Below are 26,144 nucleotides of genomic sequence, written 5' to 3' on the forward strand. Positions count from 1 at the left end.
GGGTCCAGTGGCAAGATAGACATCAGGATGACTGGAGATGGCCTCAGATGTTTAAAGCAATTGAGGATTAAGTGATTTGCCCAGGGTCACACAGCTAGTAAGTGTCTGAGGAAAGATTTGAACTCGGGTTCTCCTGACTCTAGGGCCAGTGTTTTGTCCACTGCACCACCTAGCTGCCCCTGTAGGCATCTAGTCTGTACCTGAATAGGGATCCCCTCTACAACTTCCTCTTAAGTAATGCTCTAGTCTTTGCTTGATGACTTCCCATGACAGGAAGCTTACTGCCTCCCCAAACACCTCATTCCACTTTGGGATGGCTTCAGTTGCTAGAAGGCTTTTCATTACATTGAGCCCAAGTCTGTTGGAGGCACCATTATCACATGCTGCTCCTGGTTCTGCTCCCAGGGACCAAACAGGACTGCTCTAGCCCCCTTTCCTTAAGAAAACCTTTCAAATGAGTGAAGACTGCAGTCATGCCCCCCCCCATCCCCATATTCTCTTCCTCTGGATAACCATCTTCAATTCCTTCTTTGAATCACAGTTGGCAAGATCTCTAGTCTCTTCACCGTCCGTGTTCTTCTCTGCATTCACCCCAGTTTAGCAACTTTTTTTGGTGTGTGTGGGGTGGTTAGAGGGAACTCCCTCCAGCGATACAGAGGGACGACTGGTATGTACTTTATAGATGCAGAGAGTTACCTAGGACACTGGGACTTGGTGTCAGTGGCAAGACTGGAACTCAAGTCTTCCTGATTCCAAGACAAGTCCATTGTCTTCTTCAGCATGCTGCCACTGGCTTCCCCACGTCAATCCAAAAACAGGTGCCAAGAACTGAACAGAATATTTCAGAAATAGTCTGCGCAGGATAGAGCTCAGGGAAACTCACTTTATTTTAACATTATATCTGTCTTAATGCAGATTACAATTGTGTTTTGCCTTTTCTGGGAAGAGATCACCCTGCTGGCTCATTGAGCTTGTAGGGGGCAGCTAGGTGGTGGGATGGATAAAGCACTGGCCCTGAATTCAGGAGGACCTGAGTTCAAATCCAGCCTCAGACACTTGACACTTACTAGCTGTGTGACCCTGGGCAAGTCATTTAACCCTCATTGTCCTGCTAAAACAAACAAACGAATGAATGAATGAATGAATAAACAAATGGATGGACAGATAGATAAATGGATAAATAGACAAATGAATGAATGAATAAATAAAAATAATGAGTTTGTGGTCCACTAAAACCTTTCTCAGACAAACTGCTATTTAGCTATGCCTACCCCATCTTATTGTGAGCTCATTAGCATCAGGGACTGTTTGCACCTCCTTGAATCCCTAGTACTTGACCCAATGCCTGGTCTATAGTGAGTGCTTAATAAATGATTAGTGACTGATTGATTATTTGTGATTATGAAGTTGATTGTCTGAACCTGGATGTGGCACTTTACATTTTTCCCAGTAAAATCTGACCTTCCTCGATTCTGCCATTCATTCTAGACTGCCCCCTCTGGCAGTCAGTCTGGGGTCTATGGACCACTTCTAAGAGACATGTTCCTAAATGCATAAAATAAAATGCATTGGATTACACAGGAAACTGATCATATTTTGACATTTTTTAAACCGATCATATTAAATTGGAATTATTAAACTATTTTTAAAAGCCAACAAATTGGGGGCAGCTAGGTGGCTCAGTGGATAAAGCACTGGCCCTGGATCCAGGAGGACCTGAGTTCAAATCTGGCCTCAGACACTCGACACTTACTAGCTGTGTGACCCTGGGCAAGTCACTTAACCCTCATTGCCCTGCCAAAAAAAAAAGAAACGAAAAAAGCCAACAAATTTCTAGACCTTAGGGTGGGAGTTCCTTTTCATGTAGCCAGGTGAAGTCTTTTTGTGAATCCTCACTTTGCTATCCAATGTTTCAGCTACTCCTCACAGCTTTGTGACATCTGAAAATTTGCTGAGCATGTCAGGACAGGACTTGGTGGCCGGGGAACAAACATATAGGTATACTCACAAGTGCAGGAGTCAGGAAATCTGAGCTCAAAGTGAGGCACGGAAAAGCAGACAGTCACGGGGTCAGAATATGAGAATAAAGGAGAGATCCAAGGATCAGAAAGTCAAAGCTGAAAAGCACCTTCAATATTTCATATTTTAGAGGTGGGTAAAGTGAAGTGGGTAAAAGCAAGGTCTAAGCAGTTGTTATGCTAAAAGTAAGTCACAGGGAATTTGTGCTGTTCCATCACACCTGGCTGACCTAGCCACAGGATGTATCTATAGCATCCCACCTGACCTAGAGGTCAAAGGACAAGTGCCCTAACCAATTCACAGCCACCTGGGCCTCAATCTCCACTGATCATGAGTTTGAAGATACCAGGAGGCGGGGGTCCTCAGCTGACTTGCAAAATCCCATCTTCACCAGCCTGCCCAGAACTGGGCAAACAGAGATTCATCCCCTGGGGAGAGGAGGGTGGATTCAGAGGGTACCAAAAGCAGGGTCCTGGGGGTATTTTCCCCCTACCTGCTGCATTCATGCTGCAATAGGCTTAGCTTCCTTTTTCCCTGGTAGCACCCTAAGACAACCTTATCACAGCTCCCCCTTCCCCTTAGCCCCTTTCCCCAGTCCCACCTCAGTGCTGAAGTTCTGGCTATGGCTCTGGGGATGAGCAGAACAAGCCAGGGTTCAAACCCCACTTCTGACACTCATTACCCCTGTGACTACATGAAAGTTAGTCAGTCACTCTAGAACTCAGTTTCCTCTTCCGTAAAATGGGGGTAGTGGTGGTGGTCTAGATGGCCCTAGAGGGCCCTCCCAACTCTGGAGCTAGGATTAGGTGACAGCACAGACAAAGGCCCATGGCTTCTGGACCCTCATATCACTCACTAGGGCCAACAAAGGCCTATTGGAACCTCCACATTTTAGGTCCCTGTGATGCTATGGGGCCGCCTCTGCCAGCCCTCCCTGGGGAGTTTCTGGCCCCCCATTTCTATCACCTAGAAGAATGGGTTCGTGCATCCTTCAGAGAAAACCTGTCCTCAATGTCTTCCATATGCCTTCTTGTAGAATATTAATAATCCCAGCTCAGTACAAAATGTTCTGCTGCTCTTCTCCAGGGGAATAGGCCTTGTATCCAGGAGACTGACAAGAGGCATTGAGCAGCGCTTCATCGAGCAATCTATCAAAGGATGGTAGCTCTGGAGAAGGTTAAATAGAAGCCAGTGTGTCATGAGGGTTTTGGAGAGAACACGAGGCTGGGTACAGCAGGGTTCTGGGCAGAGCCAGCTCTGTGTGTGGTTGCAGAGAGCAGATGCCTCCGGGATGGGATAGCAGGCCCCCTGCCCCAACTCTCTTCCCACTGGCCTGCCTCCGTGCCTGGCAGGCCCCCATTAGCCTCGCCTCCCTTTGGGCTGAGACACTTGGATCCCCAGCATCCTCTGGGAAAAGGAGGATATAAGGCTTGCAGAGTAGGAGGCTGAAAGATGAGAGAGGCTTCAGAAAGGGAGGGACACTAGCAGAGGCAAGGGGTACTCATTAGTGAGACGTCTCTCGTGGTCTCCGACAGCCTCTTCTGGCTCCAGAGGAAGGGTTGCCCTCTTTTCAGACTCTCTCCCTTCCAGGCTGACCTGCTCCTTTGGTTTTAACTGCTCCCACTTCATGGATGGTCAGACTTGCCTCTCCATCCCTGACCTCTCTCTTTCCCAAGCTCCAGACTCACGTCTCCAACCGCCCACAGGTCATAGACTAGATGCTCTACAGGAGCACCTGATCATTCCCCAAACGCATCACCATCTCCCCCCTTCAAAACAATGTCCCTTTCCACCCTCAATCTTCTCATTGATTCTGTGCTGGGCACAATGTTGGGCACGCAGCAAGCATTTAATAAATGTTTGCTGAAGGTGGCAGCTAGGTGGCACAGTAGATGAAGCACCGGCCCTGGATTCAGGAGGACCTGAGTTCAAATCCGAACTCAGATACTTGACACTTACTAGCTGTGTGACCCTGGGCAAGTCACTTAACCCTCATTGTCCTGCACACCCCCAAAAAATGTTTGCTGAAAGCAAAGAACAGAGATGAGAAGGTGCCCCTCCCCATTCCTCTTCTGAGGTGAGGGAAAGTGGTGCATGGGAGCAGAACATTAATCTGGTCAGATCTTTCTTGATGTATTTTTTTTTTTTTTTTAGTGAGGCAATCGGGGTTGTGACTTGCCCAAGGTCACACAGCTAGTAAGTGTTAAGTGTCTGAGGCCGGATTTGAACTCAGGTACTCCTGACTCCAGGGCCAGTGCTCTATCCACTGCGCCACCTAGCTGCCCCTTGATGTATTTTTATAAACATTTTTTTTTTTTTTGCAGGGCAATGAGGGTTAAGTGACTTGCTCAGGGTCACGCAGCTAGTAAGTGTCCAATGTTTGAGGCTGAATTTGAACTCAGATTCTCCTGAATCCAGGGCCGGTGCTATATCCACTGTGCTACCTAGCTGCCCCTTCTTGATGTATTGATAATTTTGCTGGTAGTTTTTCTTCTTCCTCTTTTTTCTTTTGAACTTTTGTTATATGGGATAGTTCTGGTGGGGAGAAAGGAGAGGAACATGGGAAAATGTAGGTGATGTAAAATAAAAACATCCATCAAAATGTATTTTAATAACTGATTGAGTTATTCTTCCTCTCCATCATCCGGGTTTGAAATGCCAGGATCAACTCAACATAACCTTCTCCCCCAAACTCGCCCCACCTTCCACTTTGCTCTAGTAGACAACAAACTCACTTTCATTTTAAACTCTGTCCTTTCTCATTCCTTCCATCTTCTAGTATTCACGGAACCCCTATTCCCTTCTAATGACATAACCTCCTTGGCTGCCCTTTTCAGCACTGGTTGAACTTCCTCTCATCTCCTTCTTCTCTCCACCCCCAACCCCTCATCCCCACTCACTGGTCATGGTGAGGGATCTGGAATTCTTGCTCCTCATTGGAACTTCTAGGCTTTCCCTCTACCCCCATCACTAAATAATGTCTTCTTCTCTGAGGTTTGTTCAATTCATATTTACCACGCAATCAAGATTCTGAAAATTGTTGTCTACAACCTCCAGGTACTAGCTCTTCTTGCAATTGGGGTTAAGTGACTTGCCCAGGGTCACACACCTAGTAAGTGCCTGAGACCACATTTGAACTCAGGTCCTCCTGACTCCAGGGCTGGTGCTCTATCCACTGTGCCACCCAGCTACCTTCTGACTTTCCTTCTTCAAAGAATTCAGTGACTGCCTTATCGTCACAGAAAAAAATGAGACCGTTCACCTGGAGATCCTTCTTGTCCCCTCCTCTTCATCTCACATCCCTCTCTATACACAAGCTATCTATTCCATCCCATCTTCTCCAGCAGATCTCCCTGCTCTCATCTTTCTTATGAGTCTTCAGTCTCTCACTGGCCACGATCTCCTTCCATTGCCACAAACACACCTGTGACACTCCCGTCTTCAAAAAGCCTTTGTTGATCTGTTCACCTCCACGGGTTGTCTCTGTTTCTCCCTTCCCCCTTTCATGGCTACGCTCCAGGAGAAAGTTATCTACAATGGGCACCTCCACTTCCTTTCTTCCTACTCTCTTCTAATCTCTCCCAAGTCTGGCTTTCAGCCTCATCATTCAATTGACCCTGCTCTCTCCAGAGTGACCAGTGGTCTCTTAATGGCCAAATCCAATTGTCTTTTCTCAACACTCATCGTTCCTGATGTTTCTGCAGACTTTAATGCAGCTGACCACCCACGTCTCCTGGATACTCATCTCTCTAGGCTCCTAAGACATCACACTCTCCAGGGTCTCCTCCTTCCTATCTGTCTGCTCACATTGTCTCCTTTCCTCAATCTTTATATCCAGCTCACATGGGTTAACCGTAGGGCTCCCTCCTTGTTCCTCTTCTCTTTTCCTTCTACATAATTTCATTTAGTGAGCTCATCAGCTCCCATAGATTCAATAATCACCTCTAGGGGGCAGCTAGATGGCGCAGTGGTTAAAACGCTGGCCCTGGATTCAGGAGGACCTGAGTTCAAATCCAGCCTCAGACACTTGACATTTACTAGCTGTGTGACCCTGGGCAAGTCACTTCACCCCCATTGCCCCGAAAAAAAATAATCACCTCTATACTGATTCTCAAATTTATCTATCTAGCCCTCAGTTCTCTTCTGATCTGCAATCTCTCATCTCCAGTTGTCTGTTGGGCATCTCAAACTAGATGTCCTGTAGCTATCTGAAACCCAGCATGTCCAATACTGAGCTCATTATCTCTCCCCACCCCCCAACTTTCCTATTACAGGCAAGGGCACCGCTATCGACCCACCTAGACATAGGTGTCATTCTTGACTCCTCCCTGTCTCTCTCCATCACTCCACAACCAATTAACTGTCAAGTCCTTTCGTTTCAGCCTTCCCAACAACTTTCCTATATGCTTCCTTCCCTACTGTGAGACTGTCACTATCTTGTTGCAAGCCCTCATCACCTACCTCCTGGATCCCTGCAATAGCTTGCTGACTGGTCTACCTTCCCCATTCCCCACTCACCCTGGCATTCAAAGCCCTTCATAACCTGCCCCTCACACATACCTCTCCAGTCTTCTTACACCTTATAGCCCCCCATATACTCTGGGTTGTGTGATACTGACCTCCTGGCTGTTTCTTGCACAAGATGCTGTCTCCTGAGTCATGGCTGTGTCCTATGCCTGGAATTCTCTCTCTCTCTTCATTTCTGCTTCCTGCCTTCCTTCAGGTCCCAATAAAATCCCAGCTTCTACAGGAAGCCTTTCCCTATCCCCTTCTTCATTTTAATGCCTTTCCTCTGAGACTGTCCCCAACTCACCCTGTAGATAGCTTGTAAGTACATTAGACTTCCAGCTCCTTTTGAACAGGCACTTTTTGGGCCTTCTTTGTAGCCCCAGTTCTTAGGACAGTGCTTGAGCATCTAGTGGGTGCTTAATAGTGATTGTTGACTGACTAATATGAGGGAAATGGACCCAGAGGGAAAAACAAAGATAATCCTGTCCCTGCTTTTGAAGATGATATAGCAGACCATGTAAAAGGAACCCTAAGTGCTGAGACGCTATATAAGATGTTAGTATGACCTTGGACCAGGTCCTCAATGATGACGGCAGAGGGGAGAAAGACACCAACTTCATCAATGACCTGTGATTGACTTGATTTTATTGTACGATTGAGAAACAGAGATTTCTATTCCTCATCTTTGTGTCTTACATGTAAATCTCTAAATGTGCCATTTGTGTTCAGATTTAGATCTGTGTCCAACCACGTTTTACAGACAGGGAAACTGAGGCTCAAAGAGGCGAAAGTGACTTAGCTCCTGTCCTACAATCACTGGAGCTCAAGGTCTGGAAGGGAAACCACCTAGTCTAACCCCCTCCTTTTACAGATGGGGAAGCTGGGCCTCTGGGAAGTTGTCACTTATTCAAGGACCACCTGTGATATCTGTCACTTGTTTGCTTTAGAGCAAAAACATCCATCAATGTTGGCTTTTTTTTTTCCCCACACAGAGGTCCAGAAAGCCAAATAGTTTAATCTAGGTAGGGTTGTAAGGAACTTCAAGGATCCTTCATTCACATCTGCTCACTTATAGATGACGAAACTGAGGACCAGAAGAGTTAATTGGGTGGCCCAAAGTCAGTTACTTGAGCTAGAATTCAAACCCAGGTTCTTTGTGTACTGTCCACCATTTGCCCTTGTTCTAAGACTCCTCCCAATCCTGACATCCCTTGTTCTGAGGCCCCTCCCAGCTCTGACAATTCTGGGTCCTAACATTCTTTTGTGTGTGTGTGTGTGTGTGTGTGTGTGTGTGTGAGGCAATTGGGGTCAAGTGACTTGCCCAGGGTCACACAGCTAGTAAGTGTCAATCATCTGAGGCCGGATCTGAACTTAGGCACTCCCGACTCCAGGGCCAGTGCTCCATCCACTGCGCCACCTAGCTGCCCCTCTAACATTCTTGTTGACTGACATCCTCTGTTCTAGTACCAGTTAAGGAAAGAGAGGACTCTGCTATTTAAAGCCTGAGCAGGTGAGAACTAGAGGAAGGAAACCGAGGCTGGAATTGTTGCTGGCCAGTGCTTCTGGCTCAGGATCCATCCATACCTTCACAGGTGCTGTGGTGTTGTCTCTCAAGATCAGGAGGATTAATAACGCTGAAATCCCATTAGGCTTAAATCAAGGCAAGGAGCATTTATTAAGGTGCCTACTACATGCGAGGCCCTGGGCACGTCTCCGTGGCTGGGAGACCCCAGCGAGCCCACCCTTCAGAAAGAAAGGAAACCAGAGACAGGCCGGCAGCCAAGGCTGGGCCGGAAGAACCTGAAGCTTTGGAATGTAACAATTTATTGGGGGGCAAAAATAGGCTTTTAACTCCCCATTCCTGGCATTGATACAATACGGAAGAGCAGCAGGAGAAACAAAATGTACAATACAAGAGTAATTAGCACAAAAACAACCAGGGAAAAAACCCAACAGAACCAAAAAAAATCCCAAACCCCGAGACCAACCAGTTTTTCTACTTGAAACATCAGTTGGGGAAGGGAGGGTGTAGAGGCTGAGGTGCAAAGCGGACAAAGGCAGGGAGGCAGGCCAGGAGCGGGTGGGGGGCTCTCCCCTCCTCCCCCGGCCCCAGCCACTGGGGGTGGGGGGCCAAGTTTAGCCAGCTGGGGGCTGGATGTTCAAACATCGAACACAGGAAACTGAGCCAACAACACTCCATTTTGGAAATGAAAAGATGACAGGACCCCCTCCCAAAATATATAGAGAGATATGTATGTGTATATATTTATATATAGAATTCATTCGTGCACAATGCTTTTCATTAAATGCGTTTTTCTTTAAAAATCTAAAAAAAAATTAAAAGATACATTATTCCTCTTAAGGGTTGTTTCTTTCTTTTTTGTTGTTTCAGCTTTTAAAAATGAAAACAAAGTCTCCACCTCTGCCCATCCAGCACAGGGAATCCGTCGGCCCACCCGGGGTCCCTTGGGAGCTCACGCAGATGGAAGACGTTGGCACACAGGAAGGCATGAGCTGGAGGGTGGGCCTCGTGTCCACCTCCCCATCCCCTGCCTGGCTCTCCCAGCCCATCCCTCTCCCAGGCCTTGTTCCCAAATCCCAGGAACAGAGAAGGGAGCGACGGGGGAGGGGCACGGACCCCTCCACTTTTCCCTTGGTTCCAAGTTGCAGGGTAGGCCGCAGAGGGCAGGTTTTCATCAGAAATCTGGGTGGAGAACATGCTTCCTTTACAAGTTTCCTTCCAAGGTGGGGGCTGGGGCCAGAGAGGGCCTCTGACAGCCCCAGGGGAGGTGACCTTGGGCCAGTGCATGAGAACTGGGTGGGCTGGAATCCAACCAGTCTGGTCTCTCCAAGGCAAGAAGTGCAAAATGGTGGAAGGGGCTGGACAAGGAGAGGGCACAGGCTGCGGAGCCTGATGCCTCCTGGGACTGAGTGGGCAGAGGCCTGGCCTAGAGAGAGGCCCTGCCCCTGGCCACAATCCAACTGGATAGTTCCTCCCCTGGGGCCTTCTCGAAAGAGAAGGGCCATCGCTTCCTTCATCCACCTCTTCCTAACAACCACCTTTGAGGGGGCAAGACAGGAGGGTAAACGAAGCAGGCCTCTGAGCCCTGCTCTCTGTGCCATCTCTGGCCTCCCTCTTCTGAGAGAACAGCCTGGGTCCATTATTGGGTGCCCAGAGGGATGACTGACAAGTGCTCAGTGCTGCCCGCCACCAGGGGAAATAAGGCTGTCTAGCCTCAATGCCCACTCTGAGAGTCTAGGCCTTCCCTTCTGTCCCCTTCTCCCCTGCCCAGACTTTCTTTTTCCCTCCCCCCAAAAAGCAGCACAAAGCAGGGCAAAGAGTCCCCAACCTTGGGAGTCACAAGAGCCAGGTTCAAATCCCAATCCTGCTGATTACTGTGTGACCCTGGGTAAGGTACTTTGTATCTCTGGGCCACAGTACCCCTCGTCTTAAAAAACATTTTTTGGATGACTGGATCTTGATATCATTGATGTGGGGAACTAGAGCTGAGGAAACCAGCACAGAATGGTGAATGTTCTGGTCTCAGAATTGACTGTGGCCTGAAGGGTTAGGCGACTTACCCAGAGTCACACAATCAGGGTATGTCAGAGTTGAGACGAACTCAGGTCTCCCTGACTCCGAGGTAGCCTCTAATCTGCTACACCAGGCTGCTGAGCAATTTTAAAATAGTAGTAATGATGCCTGCCTCCCCAGGACCGAGCGAGACCACAGATGGGGAAAGTGCTTTGAGAATTGTAAAGCGCTATAAGAAATAGTGGGGACAGAGCCACCACGGCCCCTCTTCTCCTCCACCCTGTCGTGCTGGGCATGCTGGGAGCAAGGACCAGGCACCACCCAGTGATGCTCCCTGATCCCACCTCCCATTTACTGCTTTTGAAAACACATCCCCGCCCCCAACCCATTTCACAGACGGGGGAAAAAGAAGGCGATCTGGGGGCTGGGGAGGGGGTAGTCACACAGTTTAGACAGGAACGGCCTCACACAGGAGACCAGACCTTGGTATTTCTGCTTTATCCTATGACAGTGGGGACGATGGGGGAACCCAAAAGGCTCTCGTGACGAGATCAGGCTGGGGAGAACAGGGTTTGGGGGAGTTGGCATACAAAAATAAAGAGAAGTGGACTGCAGCTTCTGCCTGGTTAGGAGGCAAAGGGACAAGCGGCTGAGGCCTTGGGGAAGGGGCACCCCTCTGCTCAGACAACCTGGGAGGGGAGGCGTTCAGTCCCCCCCTGGGGGGGCTAGGCACCCCAGGCCCGAGGCTCTGCTCCTGGGCCTAGGGCTTGGGTGGGCATCAAACCCTGCTGGGGGCGGGGCAAGGAGGAATTGACATGACCTTCCTCTAAAGCTTATCCTCTTCCTCCCTGGGGCCCTTCCACTGTGGTGCTCCATGGCCAGGGGCGGAGGTGGGGTGTGGTGTCTCTCTCCCCTGAAGCATGGGACCTTGCTCCTCAAGGGATTGCAAAGACACCACCCTCACCCCAACCCCCATGCCCTGGCCTCTCCCGCTTCCTACCCTCTGGGGCATGGCCAGGTCTAGCCTCTAGAGGGAGCCACCCACCATGACCCTTCAAGCCAGCCCCAACTCAGCACCATTCACCCATGCCCCACCCTCAGACCCTGGGGACCTCTCCTGTCATGGGGGAGCTGTCTCACGTTGGCCCTTCCTCCTCCCCTAGGCCGAGGAGGAGGATACTTTGCGGATCCCTTAGGGCTGCGCACTCACCTCTAGTGGAGCTGGGAGAAGGGGAGAGGTTCCCGCCCACCTGCCCGCTCCCAAGATTACAGAGCTTTCCTCTCATCTCCCGGCCTTCCCTTCACACGGCTGGCTGACAGCCCCACCACAGCTGTGCAATCACATTTATTATTATTTTTTAAATATCTCTTTCTTCCCCCTCCCGGTAGGAATTCCACAATATTTTTTCTATCTTTTTTTTCTTTTCTTGTAAAACTAGTTCTTTCACTCTCCCATCATAAAATCACCTTTGAAAACACGACTCCCCCCCCCCCCGCCCTTTTTTTAAGAAAGAAAGAAAAAACTTCACGAATGACAGACTCTCAGAAAACACGTTTCTAGGGTCCCCGGAAACGGCCAGATTTGGACGCCCAGGTGAATTTTCATCAGAGGGGTGGGGAGGGAGGCCAGCTCTTCCAAGAGGGACAGCCGACCGGCACTTGGACAGCCAACCAGCCAATGGAGGGTTCTGGTCCTTTTCACCAGGGGAAGGAAAGGATGGGCCCACATGTCCCATGCCCTATCCAGGCCCACCCGAGGGCCACTGTCCCCTGACCCTCACAGGCCAGCGGCCCTTACTTCTAACAAGTCCTGAGGAGGGCCAGGGGACACAACAGGGAGGGCTCCAAGGGAGGGGACAGATGGGAGTTTCCTATTTACGTTCTCTTTCCACTTCTCTGCTTCCCTTTCTAATTAGTATCTGGAGTCACTCTACTCCTACCCACATACGTACACACAGATACACATGTATATACACATGTACACACACACACACACACACACACACACACACACAAAATCTAGAATCAAACAGCCTTCTTGGACAAGACACATCTACTCCCCCAAACAATTACCTTCTAACCAAGCACAGTAAAGTATCTGCAAAGAACAGCAGCCTCCCTTTGTCAGCTCCCCCTTCCTGGGAGCCCCGTCCTCACCCCCACGTTCAGATAAGCCACTTGAAAGAGAAGGAAGGACCCAGGGTCCGCTCCTGCCTACGGAGAGTGGAAGGGATGTGGGAAGCAGGAAAGATTGGGATCCTGGGGGGAACGGGAAGGTGTGGGATCTCCGTCCTCTTAGAAGGAGGCGGAGCTCTTGGCCCGCTCTCTGGGTCTGGTAGCCAGAGAGAAGAGGAAAAGACCACCAAGGTCCCACCAGGCCACCCAGCATGCACGAGGACCCAGTGAGAAGACAGAAGATCTCCAGGGACCTCGGGCTTCGTGGGACCCCCCCCCCCCAAGGCCCCAGGGGATGCTGGAAGATTTGCTATCGGCAGTACTGCTCAATAATTCCTCCCACAGCCAATGAAGGTAAAGTGGAATGAAGAGCAAGCCTTCTATACACAGAGAGACTGGAGCACCAATACAGGGTGTGCGGGCAGCAGTGGGGAAGGCTGGGAAGGAGGGGGAATGGCCCACACCCCCACAGTGCGCGCGCACACACACACACACACACACACACACACACACACACACAGAGGCACATACATGCCAAGATGCAATGGACACACACAGGAAGGACAGTGTCCCCAGAAGGCTCTGCTAGCACCTTTGGTTGACAAACTAGAGGGGCCCACTTGGGTTCCTGGGTGTCTTTGGAGGGAGGGGAAGGGACCCTCTCAGGCCATCTCCCCCAAAGAAGAATTAGGAAGGAGGAGGGCTAGCAGGGGATAGAGTGGGCTGGCCACCAGGGGAGAAGCCTGTCTGCGTGTGGACAGCGGGCTGAGGGGGGTGTCCCTGCCAAGCAGTGACCAGAAGTTCCCCACCCAGTGCAGCTGCCCAGGCTAGGGCCCACACTACTGATAAGAGACTCCTACCCTGGAGCTTCAGGCCATGGATGCTGGGGAGAGGGCAGCCACGACCTCCATATCTGCCCACAGCAAAGGGAGGTGGGACCCAAATAGGTAGGAAGAAATCCGCCCCCATTGCCAAATCAAGGAGTGGAGGGGGCGCTGAGGACGGACTTAGCACCTGGGGATGGGGGAAGCGGGGGAGATCTCGAGAGCATCCCGTCAGCTGCCCGTTTAGCACCGAGAGTGAACAGACACGAGCTCTGGGTGCCCAGGTCCGGGGGGCAGGGGGGAGGGCAGGAGAAAGAGGGAGGACCTAGAACCCCAAGGAGGACTTAGCCAGACGCCAACGTGGCTGCCCGGGTTCTCCAAGCTGCTGGGGCAGATGAGGAGATGTCAGAGGCAGCAGCCTTGGACAGGTGGGGACCCAGGTGTGTGTCAGAGGTGGCTGGGAGAAGACAGGAGAGAGGCTGGGAAGAGCAGGGAGCCCTGGCTCATTCATGACAACACCAGCACACACCTGCCCCTTCCTCACTTGCACTGGGCTTCCCACAGACAGAATCCTGCCTGTCCTGTGCCTGCCCACCCACCGCTCAGGCAATCCCATTCTTCCTGTCCCCTCCTGGGGCTGGGGTGAGGGGTGGTTGTAGAGAGGTGGGGTGCCTGTAAGCCAAATAAAATCAGCAAAGGACAGGCGGGGGTGAAGTGCGTGGGTGCAGGGGGGGAGCAGAGATTAAATCGATAGTGAATGTGGGCAGGATAGGATCCCCGACCCCTGCCCAAGTCAACCCTCCCCTCTGGGTAGAGACCCCCCAACTCCCTTCATTTGCTCCCCCCACTGTTCCCCCCACCCCCGGCCCCAGCCCCCTGTGCCACCTTCTCAAAATCCTCGGGGTTGCAGAATTCCTTGATGGTGACTGTCAGGAGGTTGCTGGTGACATCTGTGACCACCACGTTGGAGCATGGAGACATCTCTGGACGCCAGTCCCCAGCCTCCTGCTCAGGGTCAGAAGAGGGAGGCGGGGGCGAGGACGAAGGAGGGGTCTGGCCCCCCTCCCCTCCTCCGGGGGGTGACCGCTTGCTGGTAGCGGCAGACTCGGGCGGGATGGACAAGTCGAGCACCTCGGATTCGCGCCAGTCGGGGACCGCCGGGCTGAGGGTCTCCGGGAGAAGCTTGGGGGGCGAGTCGTCGGGGTCGGAAGAGGAGTGCGGCGTCGGGGAGGGGCATCCTGAGGAGCCGGAGCTGCGGATGTCATAGGGGGCTGCGGCCAGAATGAGCCCCCGGGGTGGCGGGGCAGGGCCCTGGGAGGACCCATCCTCGGGCTTGCCAGCGGGCACAGGGGGTGGAGTGGGGCTCGGGGAGGGCTTGTTGTAGATGGAGAAGGCCCCAAACTTCATATGGCGGATCTGGGTGCGCAGGATGCTCTCGCTGAACTTCTTGCTCTTGCCAATGACTCGGTTGCGGGAAGGGATCTTGGGGCGAGCCAGGGCACCGCCGCCGGCGCCCCCCGCGGAGCTCTTGGCGCCCTTGTCGATGACTTTCAGGTTGAGGATGATGCGGCTTCTCTTGGGCTCCCTGGGCTTCACCTTGCGGTTGATGATCCTCACAGTCTCGGAGAAGGGCGAGATGGGCGGCCTCATGCCCGGGCTGGCCCCCGGCCCTCCGCTACTCTGCGGGTCCGGGCGGGGCAGAGGGCGCCGGGACATGCGGTGGCACCGCCGGATGTCTTTCTTGAGACGATGCACGGCGGCGCTCGAGTGCAGCTTAGGGGAGGTCGCACTGGAGCCGGGCTTGACCGAGAAGTGGACATCGCCGATGCGCAGGGCCTCGGCCTGGGCTCGGGCCTGCAAGGCGGGGTACAGATGGGCAAAGGTGAGAAGCTCACCTGGAAGCCGAGGCAGGGGGCCAGGCTTCTGGAGGCCAGCTCTGCCTCAACCTCCCCCCCCCACCCCGAAAAGGGAGGTTGGGGGGGGGCAGCTAGGTAGCGCAGTGCATAAAGCACCGGCCCTGGATTCAGAAGGACCTGAGTTCAAATTCAACCTCAGACACTTGACACTTACTAGCTGTGTGACCCTGGGCAAGTCACTTAACCCCCATTGCCCCGCCCCAAAACCCCAAACCAAACCCAAACCCAAACCCAAACTAAACAAAAAAAAAAAAGAGAGAAAGGCGGTTGGGAAGAGAAGGTCCTTCCACCTGGGTCAGCGAGCTGGTGACGTCACCCCTCTGAAATGCCTTGAGGATGGGGAATCGACGCACCTGGCTCTCTGCTGCCCTCTAGTGGAAAAGTGAGGCATCCTTCCCGGGCTGATTTAACCCAGCCTCAGGTCCTACTTCGTCCCTTCTCCCAACGAACACTCTCGCCTCTAATCAGACAACACTCTCCAGCCCACCCATAACGAGAACAGTAATAACAGCTGGTGTTTCCAGAGAACTGATATGTCTGCAAAACCCTTTACAAATGTGATCTCATCTGACCCTCCCAACAACCCTGGGAAGTGGGGGCTGCCATTTTACGGATGAAGAAACTGAGCTAGAGAGAGGTTAAGTGACTTGCTCAGAGACACACAGCTAGGAAGTGTCTGAGGCTGTATCTGAGATCTGGCTTCCCTGAAAACTCAGCTCTTGCAAGAAGCCTTTCCCAGTTCTCCATGTTGGTGCCTTCCTCCTGAGCCAGCCCCCCCCCCATTTCTCTCATATTTCTCTGGTTTATACTTGATTCTTTTCAGGTGGAGTCACATCTTCCCCTTGTGAGCTCCCTTTGTGTCCCCGGGGCCTAGAACTTGGTTTCAACAGGTGCTGAATAAATGGCTGATCAATACCTGCATGACCTTGGTCAGGGCCTTCCCCAACTCACCCGGCCTGTTTTCTCATCTGTGAAATGGAAAGGTGGAATATTATAATATCTCTAATATTTCCACCAGTCAAAATGTTCTCTGTTCACAGGACCGTTGACCTAGGTCTCAAAAACCATCTGGCTCCTCTCACTTTACAGATGAGGAAACTGAGGCACAGAGAATTTAAGGGACTTCCCCAGGGCCACATAGGTCATAAACATCAGTCGAGATTTGAACTCAGGTCCTCAGAGGACTCCAGAGCCAGGGCTCTGTGCCCTGCTGCTCCCCAGTTCTGATATTCTGTGACCCTGCAGAGACGGTGACAAAGGGGAGGAAAAGTATCATGAGAAAGGGGGTGGGTGGTAGGGAGGTACAAGAAGGTGGAGGCCAACTTCCTTCCAAAGAAAGAGGGCAGCCTCTCTGCTGACTGCCCCCCATGAATGCTCAGCAGACCCTGGGCCTGGCTACCAAGGGCCTAGGGAGGGGGTGATAATAACAACTGCTAGCATTCATTTAAGGCGTCACACAGACTGGGCAGACTTGCCAAACACGTCACTCTGACCACGCTCCCAAGCTGAAGATAAACTGACCCAGGAGTTTGGCTCCCACCCCCAGCCTTGGTTCTAGGACCAATAGGGAGAGATTCTCGACCGGCCCAGCTCACTGAGACCACTCCCCTTCTGGCTCCAGGCAGCCCTAACCAAATCCATCACTGGACATTTAAAAAAAAGTCAAGGAATGGGGCAGCTAGGTGGTGCAGTGGATAGAGCACTGGCCCTGGAGTCAGGAGGACCTGAGTTCAAATCCAGCCTCAGACACTTAACACTTACTAGCTGTGCAGCCCTGGGCAAGTCACTTAACCCCAATTGCCTCACTAAAAAAAAAAAAAAAAAAGAAAAGTCAAGAAATATCAGGACTGGAAGGGCGCTTAGAACAGGGGATGTCAGGCTGGGAGGGCCCTTAGAACAGGGGATGGCAGAACTGAGAAGAAGCTTAGAATATGTCTAGTCCTGGGATCTTAAAGCTAGACGGGACCTCAGAGGCTATCTAAGCAAACCAGCCCTCATTTTACAGAGGAACAAACTGAGCTTCCAAGAGAGCAGGGCAGGGGCCTGGCAGAGCCAGCTCTTGAACCCAGGTCCTGACTCCCTGACTATGAACGTGCCACACAGGCAGGACGTGATATGAGGGTGTCTGGGGACACCCTGAGACCAAGCTTCTCGAAGGAGAGAGCCCTCCATGGGGAAGAGGGGCCCACCCCTCGGTCCTTTGGAAGGGCCACAGAGACAGCTGGTCCCACTCCCTGGGGAATCAAGGCTCATCCCAGGTGACTGGGGGGGGGGGGGAGATTCACAAGCCGTCCTCCATTTCTCAGGCTGGTGGTTTCTTAATGTCAGGGCTCGGAGCCTAAAAGTTCTCTCTCAGCCTTGCTCTGCCCTACGAGAATCATCAGAGGAGATCCAGGGCTTGGCAAAGGTTCTTGGCACTCAGGAGGTGTCTAATAAATGCTTGTTGCCTTCTCTCCCCACCCCCACTCCTTTCCCCTGTCAATAACCCTGATGGCCACACGGTGGCACTAGACCCCTCCCTGGCAGCCATCCCAGACCAGGGAGTCTGCGCCATATAAACAATCAAGGATCTCTCTGAGGTCCTGCATTGTTACGAGGAGGACAACAAGATGTCTCATAGGTCAGGAGGAAGAAGGGGAGGGGGGGAGAGGGAGGAGGAGGGGGAGAGAGAGGAGGAGAGAAAGAGTTACTACAAGAGAGGAAGTGGGAGCAAAAGGAGAGAGGGAGGAGAGGGAGGAAAGAGGGAAGAGGGAGAGGAGGAGAAGGTGAGAGGGGGAAGAATAAGAGGGAAGAGGGAGGAAGAAGGGGAGGGAGAAAGAGGGAAGAGGGAGGGGAAAGAGGAGGAGGAGGAGGGGGAGGAGGAAGGGAAGACTAAGGATAAGAGAGGTAGGAGGTAGGAGAAAAGGAGGAGAGGGTGAGATGGGGAGGGGAGGAAGGAGGGAAAGAAGGATGGGAGGGGGAGAGGGGAAGGGAGGAGGGAGGAGGGGAAGAGGGAGAGGGGAGGAGGAAAAGGAGAGAGGGAGGAGGGAGAGAAGCAGCTCCCATTGCTAAAAGCAGTTTCCAAAGTGTCTCTTGATACTTGTTAGATGAATGAATGAAGGCAGCTAATATTAGAGTCACAAAGGACCCTCAAGGCCCTCAAAATCTATTCTCCCATTTACAGAAAAGGCCATTGAGACTCAGAGAGAGGGAGGAGCTTGTGAACTGATGGCCCACACTTGGAAGTCCTGGGTTCCAATCCCACCTCAGATGCCTGTGATAGGACGGGATCTGGTTTTGTCTTTCTTTGTCTCCTCTGTATCGAGCCCAGGGCCTGGTACACAGTTGGTGCTTAATGAATACTTGGATTGATTACTAGCTGTGTGACTCCCCCCACCCAAGCAAGCAAACTAACCTCTCTGGGCCTCCTTCAGCTTCCTCATCTAGAGCCAACAAGACCTGTGATACTGCCCTCTCTGCCTTGTAGTGAAGACCCCAGGACACATGGTCTGTAGATCTGTATGGTTTGATGCTGCTGCTACTACTACTTCTTACTAGCCAAAGCTGGGTGGCTCGACTGAGGCCACAAAGCTGAGAAATGGCAGAACTAGATTGCTCTTTCTATCCTCAGTCAGACAGCTAACTCCCTTAGACCCAGGGCTGCAAATACAATACACCATCATTTATTAAGTGCCTACTGTATGCAGAATTCCATGCTCAGGGCCAGGGGAGATAAGAAGGGTGGGCAAGATATTGTTCCTACCCTCATGGCATGCACAGTCATTCGACATGCATTTATTAAGCACCTCCTGTAGTCAGGGGGCCCAATTTCCAGGGCTGTGTAGAGAACAGGAGCTTAATAAAGAATATTGTTGGTTGACCAACTGATGGCATGAGACTATAGATCCTATGGAAGGGGAAGGGAGGGAGCAAACTCAGACCTCTCCCCTACTTTCCCAGGCTGATTCTGCGTCCGCAGCTCACTAGATGTAGGGTGAGGAGGCCTGGAGGGTGGGGAAAGAATAGGAGGCCTGGCTTTTAGTCCCGGCTATCCCATTAATGTTCTGGGCGAATGTAGACAAGTCAGTCCCTTTCTGGGCCTCAGTTTTTCTTTGTAAAATGGGAGGGTTCAATATAATGATCTCTAAAGTCTCTTCCAAGCTCAAGCATTCCCTGTCTTCCTTCAGTCAACAAACACTACTCCCGACCTATGGTGTGTTTAGCAGCCTGGCTCTAGACTTTCCAGCCTCACTCCTAACTCCACTTCCCACACTCTTTGGTCTAGCCAGACTGGCATTCTTACTGTGGCTCATGTATGGTGTTCCACCTCACATCTCCATGCCTTTGCCCGGGCAGTCCCTCCTGCCCGAGATGCCCTCCCTCTTCACCTCTGCTTCAGAATCCTTGTCAGCTGACCAGGAACCCAGAGCCTGAAGGGCCTTGGAGGGCTGAGACCAAAAGACTGCTCTTTACAGGCCCCAGAATAATCACCAGGAATAATAACCAACACTTCTCTAGCCATTTAAAGCCTTCATTTGACCTTCACACCAACCCTGTGAGGTGGGTGCTATTAATTATTCCCACTTTACAGATGAGGAAATTAAGGCTGAGAGGTGTGCCCATGGTCACACAGGGGGGCAGGGACAGGCAGGGGCAGCATTTGAATCCAGGTCCTATAGGTCTCTGTGTTCTAAAGAATCAGAGCACTGGCCCTGAAGACCTGAGTTCAAATCCAACCTCAGATACTTGACATTTAACTAGCTGTGTGACCCTGGGCAAGTCACTTAACCCTCACTGCCCTGCAAAAACCACCAAAACAAGACAAAACAAAAACAAACAAAAAAAGAACCAGACTACCATCTAAGTCCCCCAGAAGTCAGGCTCCCAGATATGGCTCAGTGCCACAGTTCCACCCATGATGGTTCTACCCCCTTTGCCATGCCAGCAAGAGTGCTGATTTTGGAATCAGAGGACCTGGGTTCAAATTCCAGCTCTTGGCACCCTGGCCCTCAGTATTTTCCTCTGTATATTAAGAAGTTGGGCTAGCTGGCCTCTGAGGTCCCTTCCAGCTCTGGGATATCCATGATCCTCTAAGTCACTTTTCCTCCCACTCTGACCCTCAGTGTCTTCCTCTGTATAACAAAAGTTTGGGCTGGCTGGCCTCTGAGGTCCCTTCCAGCTCTGGGATATCCATGATCCTCTAAGTCACTTTTCCTCCCACTCTGACCCTCAGTGTCTTCCTCTGTATAACAAAAGTTTGGGCTGGCTGGCCTCTGAGGTCCTTTCTGGCTCCCCAGCTGGAATCCCCAAATCCAGGAATTTTTTCCCGTTACACAGCCCTGGTCTGAAAGGGGAAGAAAACCTTGAAGCTTCTCCTTGTGAAAGGCCCAGGAAGCTCCCCCAGCGCAGGCCCCAGGGGGCTGCACGTCCTCCTCCCCTCCCTGGCCTTTCAGTCCGGGTTATCTGTCCAGGGACGGTCACTGCCTCCGTTATCTACACCACTTCTCTTTTCATGAAAAACAGGTTTGGGAATAAACAGCTGGGCACACCCTGGGAAGCCAGCACCTGTCGAGGACCCCACTACTCAGTAGCTCCAAGGCTTGTAAGCCCCTCCTTTCCTGCCTCAGCTTCCCTGCCTGAAAACTGGGGAGAAGAACGGGGCCAGGGTCTGCCTCTGGAAGGCCCTGGAAGTCTCCTAGTCTGATCCAATTCAGAGGAGAAAACTGAGGCCCCCAGAGGTCAAATGAGCTGCTGGAGCCCATGGCTGCAATGTGGGAGGGCTAGGATCCCAGATCCTGGCCTCTGTCTTCACTGAGAGAGCTTCTCAGGACAAAATTAGTCCTTATGCCCTTTCACTTAAAAACACAAACACATGCCTCAGAGTCCCTTAGGGAGAGCAATGCCCTGCCCCCAAAAGGAGGCTGGGTAACACTCCCTACCAGGAAGAAAATCACAAAACCCCAGAATAGAAAGAGCCCTTAAAGTTTGTCTGAGACAACATCTCAAATAATACAAGAATCTGCAACTACAGCATGCCTAAGTGGGGGACTGGGGGAAGGTGCAGTCATCTAGTCTTTGCTTGAATACTTGCAATGATGGGGGGCTCACCACCTCCAAAAGCAGCCAGGTCCACTGTGGGATGGCCCTAATTGTTGGGAAATTCTTAGGCCTGCCTCCTGTAATGGCCACCCAGGAGCGGGAACCACATAAAACAAGTGCGATGCTTCTTCCCTATGACAGACAGGTGACACGCCGCTTTCTCCATGGTCCAAAAGGACCCTCCTATCTTGCTCAGGTTCTTACTTCAGTATTGGATGAAGCCCAAAAAGGGACATAAAAGTGTGGTGCAGTGGAAAGTGTGCTGGCCTTGGAGCCGGAGGACCTGGCTTCTCCTCTGGGCACTGATGTTTGCACCTGTGTGGCAGTGGGAAAGTCAACCTTTGTGAGCCTTGCCTTCCTCCTGAGGAAAGAGCTTGAATAAAGGCAACGACTGGTCAAAAAGAGAAAGGGAGAGAAGAAAACCAGAGGACTGGGCTGGATGACCTCCAAGGGCCTTTCTGCCTCTCAGTCCACCGCCCTGGGTCTCCTCTTGGAACCTAGTAGGTGCTTAATAAATGCTCATCTGCTTCTCCTCCCCAAACCTGGGCCAAAGCCTAGGTTCTGATTTCTACACTTCACCCCCCCACCCCTTCCCTCTCAGAGGCACTGACCTGCTGAGAGCTCTATCTGCCAGCTGCCATGGGCAATCCTTACCCCTGCCAGGGCAGAGTCCACTCTGTCTGCCCCCAACCTTCTCTCTACTTGGTGTTATAGCAGAGCCCTGGACAGCAAATGAGCAACTGTGACGTCCTCTCTGACTCTGTATCCTCATCTGTAAACTGGTTCTGAGGCTGACCCTGCATGCCCTTAGCACTTAATTAATGCAGAATTGCTTCCAAACCCATCACCTGGTCTCTGTTATCCCCATTTTTCAGAACTGGAAAGTGAGGCCAGGTGAAGCCCAAGGTCACGTGGCCACTTGTGATGGAGTTAGGGCACAGACTATAACCCAGAGTTCCAGACTCCTGTGTAAGGACTCCTTCTAGTACACTGCAGCTGAACTGTCCCCCTGTCATGCCCCCACATGCCTGTGATCAGTGCTCACGCCTGGCACCTTTACTAGCTCTGAGAACTTACTCTAGAGTGTGGGGGCCCTGCCCCCCCACCAGGTCCCCTCCTGTACTCTCCCCCAAAAGGCAGGATTCGCCCAGGGGAGGCTAAAGGATCTTTGAAGTAGGGATTCCTGCACTGGTGATCTCCCCAGAGTGGGGTCTAGAAGCAGTTGCCTAATGCCAGTGACTCGATGGACCTTGAAACATAGAATGTTACAGTACTGAGCCAGCTAAGAATGTCAGAGTAGGTAGGGGCCTGAGAACAGGGGATGGCAGAGCTGGGAGGGGCCTGAGAACAGGGAATGGTAGGCCTGGGAGGAGCTTAGAACTGGAGATGTCAGGGCTGGGAGAGATCTGAGAACAGGGGATGGTAGGACTGGGAGGAGCTTAGAATGGGAGATGTCAGGGCTGGGAGGAGCTCAGGGGATGGCAGAGCTGGGAGGGGCCTGAGAACAGGGAAGGTCAGAGGTGGGAGGGGCCTGAGAACAGGGGATGGCAGAGTTGGGAGAGAGCTTAGAACACAGAATGTCTGAGTGGGTCAGAACCTTAGAACAGGAAATGTGGCAGCTGGGTCGAGGGGATTAGTCAAAGCTCTGGATTTTACAGCGGAAGGATATGCAGGCCTGGGCAGAGGTCTTGCTTCTAAGGTCACACAGAGAGTATGAGGCAGAAGGGGTGTGTGGGGGCTGGGGGCCTGAACCCAGGTCTCCTTTCTCCTAAGCCAGCGCTCTTCCCACTAGCCACACTTCCTCCATGGACACACTAGTAGCCCAGAGCCTGGCCCAAGTTCAGCTCCCAGGGCAGCTGTGCCTGGGGGAGGAGGGAGGCTCGAAGAAGGGATGAGCAGGGGTCTCCCTGGACCAGAAGGCGGGAGGCCGCTGACAGGGACCAGATCATTCTGTCTGTACTAATTTGGGGGCAGGCTCCAAGGGCCTCCAGCCTCTGCCCTCTCACTTCCTGTGGGGGAAGCAGCCCCCTTACAGGTGGACAGCCCCATTTGTCACTGGCCCCCTGACAGCAGCCTGGCCGTGGGTGCGGCTTTCCCCCTTCCCTAGGCAGGCCCCAGCCTACACAGCCCCTCCCATTTACCATCCCGACCGGACCCCCCAGAGCTTAGCCTTGAGGAGGTGCCGGCAGCCTTCCCCAGGGCAAGCACCACCATGGGGAGCCGCACAATCTGGCAGAGGGCCAAGGTCGAGGCTGGGCCATCTGGGACGCCCCAAGTTCAGACACCTAACTTTGCCAGCCCCCCTTTACTGAAATGCACCGAGGGATCAAGCGAGGCTGCAGTGCTGGGGCCCCGAGAGGGGGTCATGGGGAGGAGACGGAGGGACCCTACGAGGGTGTTGTATCGCATTACCTTCAGCAGGAAAGTTTTCGGCTTGGGTCCCCTCTTCTTCGGCCCATAGAGTTCCCGCTCCCTCTCCCTGGAGAGGAGAGACCCAAACATGAATTGAGAGACACCCCCCAACCACCTCTCTTTCCTTCCACGGATCCTGATGCAATGCCACTCTTCCCCTCCTCCCCCACCCCCCAACTCACTTCTGCTCGAAAGCCGCAATCAGCCTGGAGTCCAGGATATTTTCTTCGGGTTCCCAAGTGCTGTACCTGCGAAAACACACATGCCAAAAGGGGGGGAGTGGGAGAGGTGCGCGCACATCAGGCCAAAAGCAGAACGAGCCCCCCCAGGCTTGCAAGAGACCCCCTGGAGCGCAGGCAGCCAGCTGGGCGGCGAGCCGCCAGCGCAGCGCTGGCCAGAAGGGCACGGGGCACTGGGCTGCTGCTGCTGCTGCTCCTGCAGGAGGGAGGAAGGGAGGGAGGAAGGATGGAAAGAAGGATGAGAGGAAGGATGGGAGGGAGGACCGGTGGCTTTGCAAAGAGCGACCCGAGACACTCACTTGATCGCCCAACCTTTCCATTTCACCAGGTACTCGATGCGTCCCTGAAAAACAGAGGAAGAAGATGAGGAAGAGGAGGAGGAGGAAGAGCAGGAGGAGGAAGAAGGGCGCAGCAGGGAGGGAGACAGGCAGCACAGTGCAGGTCAGCGCCCGGCTTGCAAGGCACTGACCCGGCCTCCACTGCCTGGGCTCGGGGCCCCTGTAAGGGCCCCAGGGCCGGGGTGGGGGAGGGGCGGCCGCTCACCTTTCGGATCCGCCGCTTGATGATGGATTCGGCCGCAAACACCCGCTCTCCCACTGCAGACAGCTCCATCTTGTTCAGCAGCGCCCACAGCCCATAATACTTGAGCTCCCTCCTCCCGCGGCCGCTGCTGCACCGCTCGCGCACGCGCGCCCCGAGCACCCAGACCCAGACACGCTCCAGCCCCGGGCCCCCGCCGCTCCCCGGCTCGCCTTCAGTGGCTCGCGCCGCCGCGCGGGCACCACGTGACCGGCACCGTTACCAGGGCCTACACCTCCCCGGGGGCGGTTGCTAGGGAAAGGGAAGAGCGCGCGCTGGCTCTTAAAGGGACCCCGCCCCCGAGAAGACTGGGGAGAGGAGGTGGGAGGAGGAGGAGAAGAGAGGAAGAGGAGGAGGAAGGGAGGAGAGGAGAGAGAAGGAGGGGGGAGAGCAGAGGAGGGAGGAAGATAGGAGGAAAGGAGGAGGTGAGGAGGGAGAATAAAAAGGAGGAAGAGGAGAGGGGAGGGGAGTGAGAAAGCAGGGAGAAAGAAGAGAAAAAGGAGGAGGGAGAGGAAGATGATGAAGAGGAGTCAAGACGGAAGAAAGGAGGAGGCAGATGTGGGAGAGGATGGGAAGAGAGAGGAAGCAGTAAAAAAATGAGGTTGTGGAGGAGGGAGGAGAGGAGGAGAGAGGAAAGAAGAGAGGAAGAAGAGGGAAGGAGGGAGAAGAGAAGAAAAGGGAGGGAGAGAGGAGAGTGAAAGGAGGAGAGAGAGAAAAGGGGTGGGGGGAGAAGCCAGAGGAAGGTGGAGAGGTGAAGGAAGGAGGGGGAGGAAGAGCTGGGACTCCCTAGCTTTTGCAATGCACCACGGGGATGCAGTGCTGCGGGATAAACAGTGCCCCCACGCCCTCCCCAGGCTGCGAACCTCCGCCTTGGTCCACCCTCCATTTAACCAGCCGGGGCCTCCGGCCAGGCAGTCACAAGGCTCTCCAGGGAGTCTGGAAAGGCAGCGGGGTCTCTGGGCCCCTCCCTGGGGCTGGAAAAGGAGGCTCTCCTCCAGCCCACGTTTGCAAAAAGGGACAAGTGAGACAGCCCAAATGCGCGCCGATCCCTGGCCGCAGATTTGCCTGCTGCTCCCGGTTGTTCCTTTAACATCTGCATTTATTTATGGATGGGGGGAAAAGGGTGAAGAGGCCAGTCCCGATGCATTAAAGACACCCAGCCAGATGCATGCCCTGCACTTCCCCGGGGAAGGAAGGGAGCAGGAAGAGGGTGTTTCACTGGGAACGACTGGAGGACATGTTATCTCTGCACCTTAACCCTTCGGCTACCGGTAGTCCACGGACGTACCCCACCGATGGTAGACAGACGTAGCCACTAGAGCTCGACGGATTCACCCCCGCAATCCCAGCCTAGGCCTTTACCTCCTTTCTCACCATCAGAGAGGGAGGCAGGGTGGGGAAACTGAGGCTCAGCACCCAGGGTCCCATGATGATGGAGCTAGGTATTCTGATTCCTCACCCAGCACCCTCTCCCCCAAACTAGTTCTACAGAGAAGGGGGATCTAATTTGAGTCATAGCAAGGACCCAATTAGGATTTCAACTTAAAGCAGGGACTCTTAACCCTCAGGTTGGTGGATCAATTTCAGAGGGTTCATCAACTTGGATGGGAAAAAATTACATCTTTATTTCAATATAATTGATCTCCTTTGTAAGCCTGTGCATTTTCTTTTATGCATTCATAGACATCACTCATAAGCTTCACCAGATTGCCGATGACGTCCGTGGGATGTCAGAGCTGAGCAGTCACTAAGCAATTATTAAGTGCTTACTGTGTGCTGGGGACAGAGAAAGGCCAGAACACTGCCTCTACCTTCAGGGATCACACAAGATACATATGAGGCATCTATAACGCCGGGC

General features: G+C 52.9%; 2 protein-coding genes across 2 annotated transcripts in view; both read right to left on the bottom strand.

Moving 5' to 3' along the window:
- NPTXR (neuronal pentraxin receptor) overlaps positions 1 to 9,247 on the bottom strand; it is a 47,182-nt gene extending 37,935 nt beyond the window's left edge. The window contains exons 1-3 of the mRNA XM_043967726.1: positions 9,007 to 9,247; positions 3,349 to 3,426; positions 3,081 to 3,186 (exon numbers count right to left, since the gene is read on the bottom strand). Coding sequence (XP_043823661.1) covers positions 3,081 to 3,186; positions 3,349 to 3,426; positions 9,007 to 9,247 — 425 coding nt within the window. The remainder of the gene's footprint in view (positions 1 to 3,080; positions 3,187 to 3,348; positions 3,427 to 9,006) is intronic.
- Positions 8,004 to 24,436, bottom strand: CBX6 (chromobox 6). The gene is made up of 5 exons (XM_043965809.1): positions 24,251 to 24,436; positions 24,007 to 24,050; positions 23,651 to 23,716; positions 23,469 to 23,535; positions 8,004 to 14,916 (listed from the first exon to the last, which is right to left on the bottom strand). Exons 1-5 carry the CDS (start codon positions 24,317 to 24,319, stop codon positions 13,894 to 13,896), a joined length of 1,269 nt encoding a protein of 422 aa, XP_043821744.1. The 5' UTR covers positions 24,320 to 24,436; the 3' UTR covers positions 8,004 to 13,893.
- Between the last annotated feature and the right edge of the window lie 1,708 nt (positions 24,437 to 26,144).

The sequence above is a fragment of the Dromiciops gliroides genome, chromosome 5 (genome assembly GCF_019393635.1).
Source record: "Dromiciops gliroides isolate mDroGli1 chromosome 5, mDroGli1.pri, whole genome shotgun sequence".
NCBI lineage: Eukaryota > Metazoa > Chordata > Mammalia > Microbiotheria > Microbiotheriidae > Dromiciops > Dromiciops gliroides.

Excerpts from the sequence above, each read along its gene's own strand:
- CBX6 (XM_043965809.1), bottom strand. The coding sequence starts at position 24,319 with ATGGAGCTGTCTGCAGTGGGAGAGCGGGTGTTTGCGGCCGAATCCATC. Across the intron at positions 24,051-24,250 it reads TCAAGCGGCGGATCCGAAAG|GGACGCATCGAGTACCTGGT; the intron begins GTGAGCGGCCGC and ends TCTGTTTTTCAG. Across the intron at positions 23,717-24,006 it reads TGGAAAGGTTGGGCGATCAA|GTACAGCACTTGGGAACCCG; the intron begins GTGAGTGTCTCG and ends GTGTTTTCGCAG.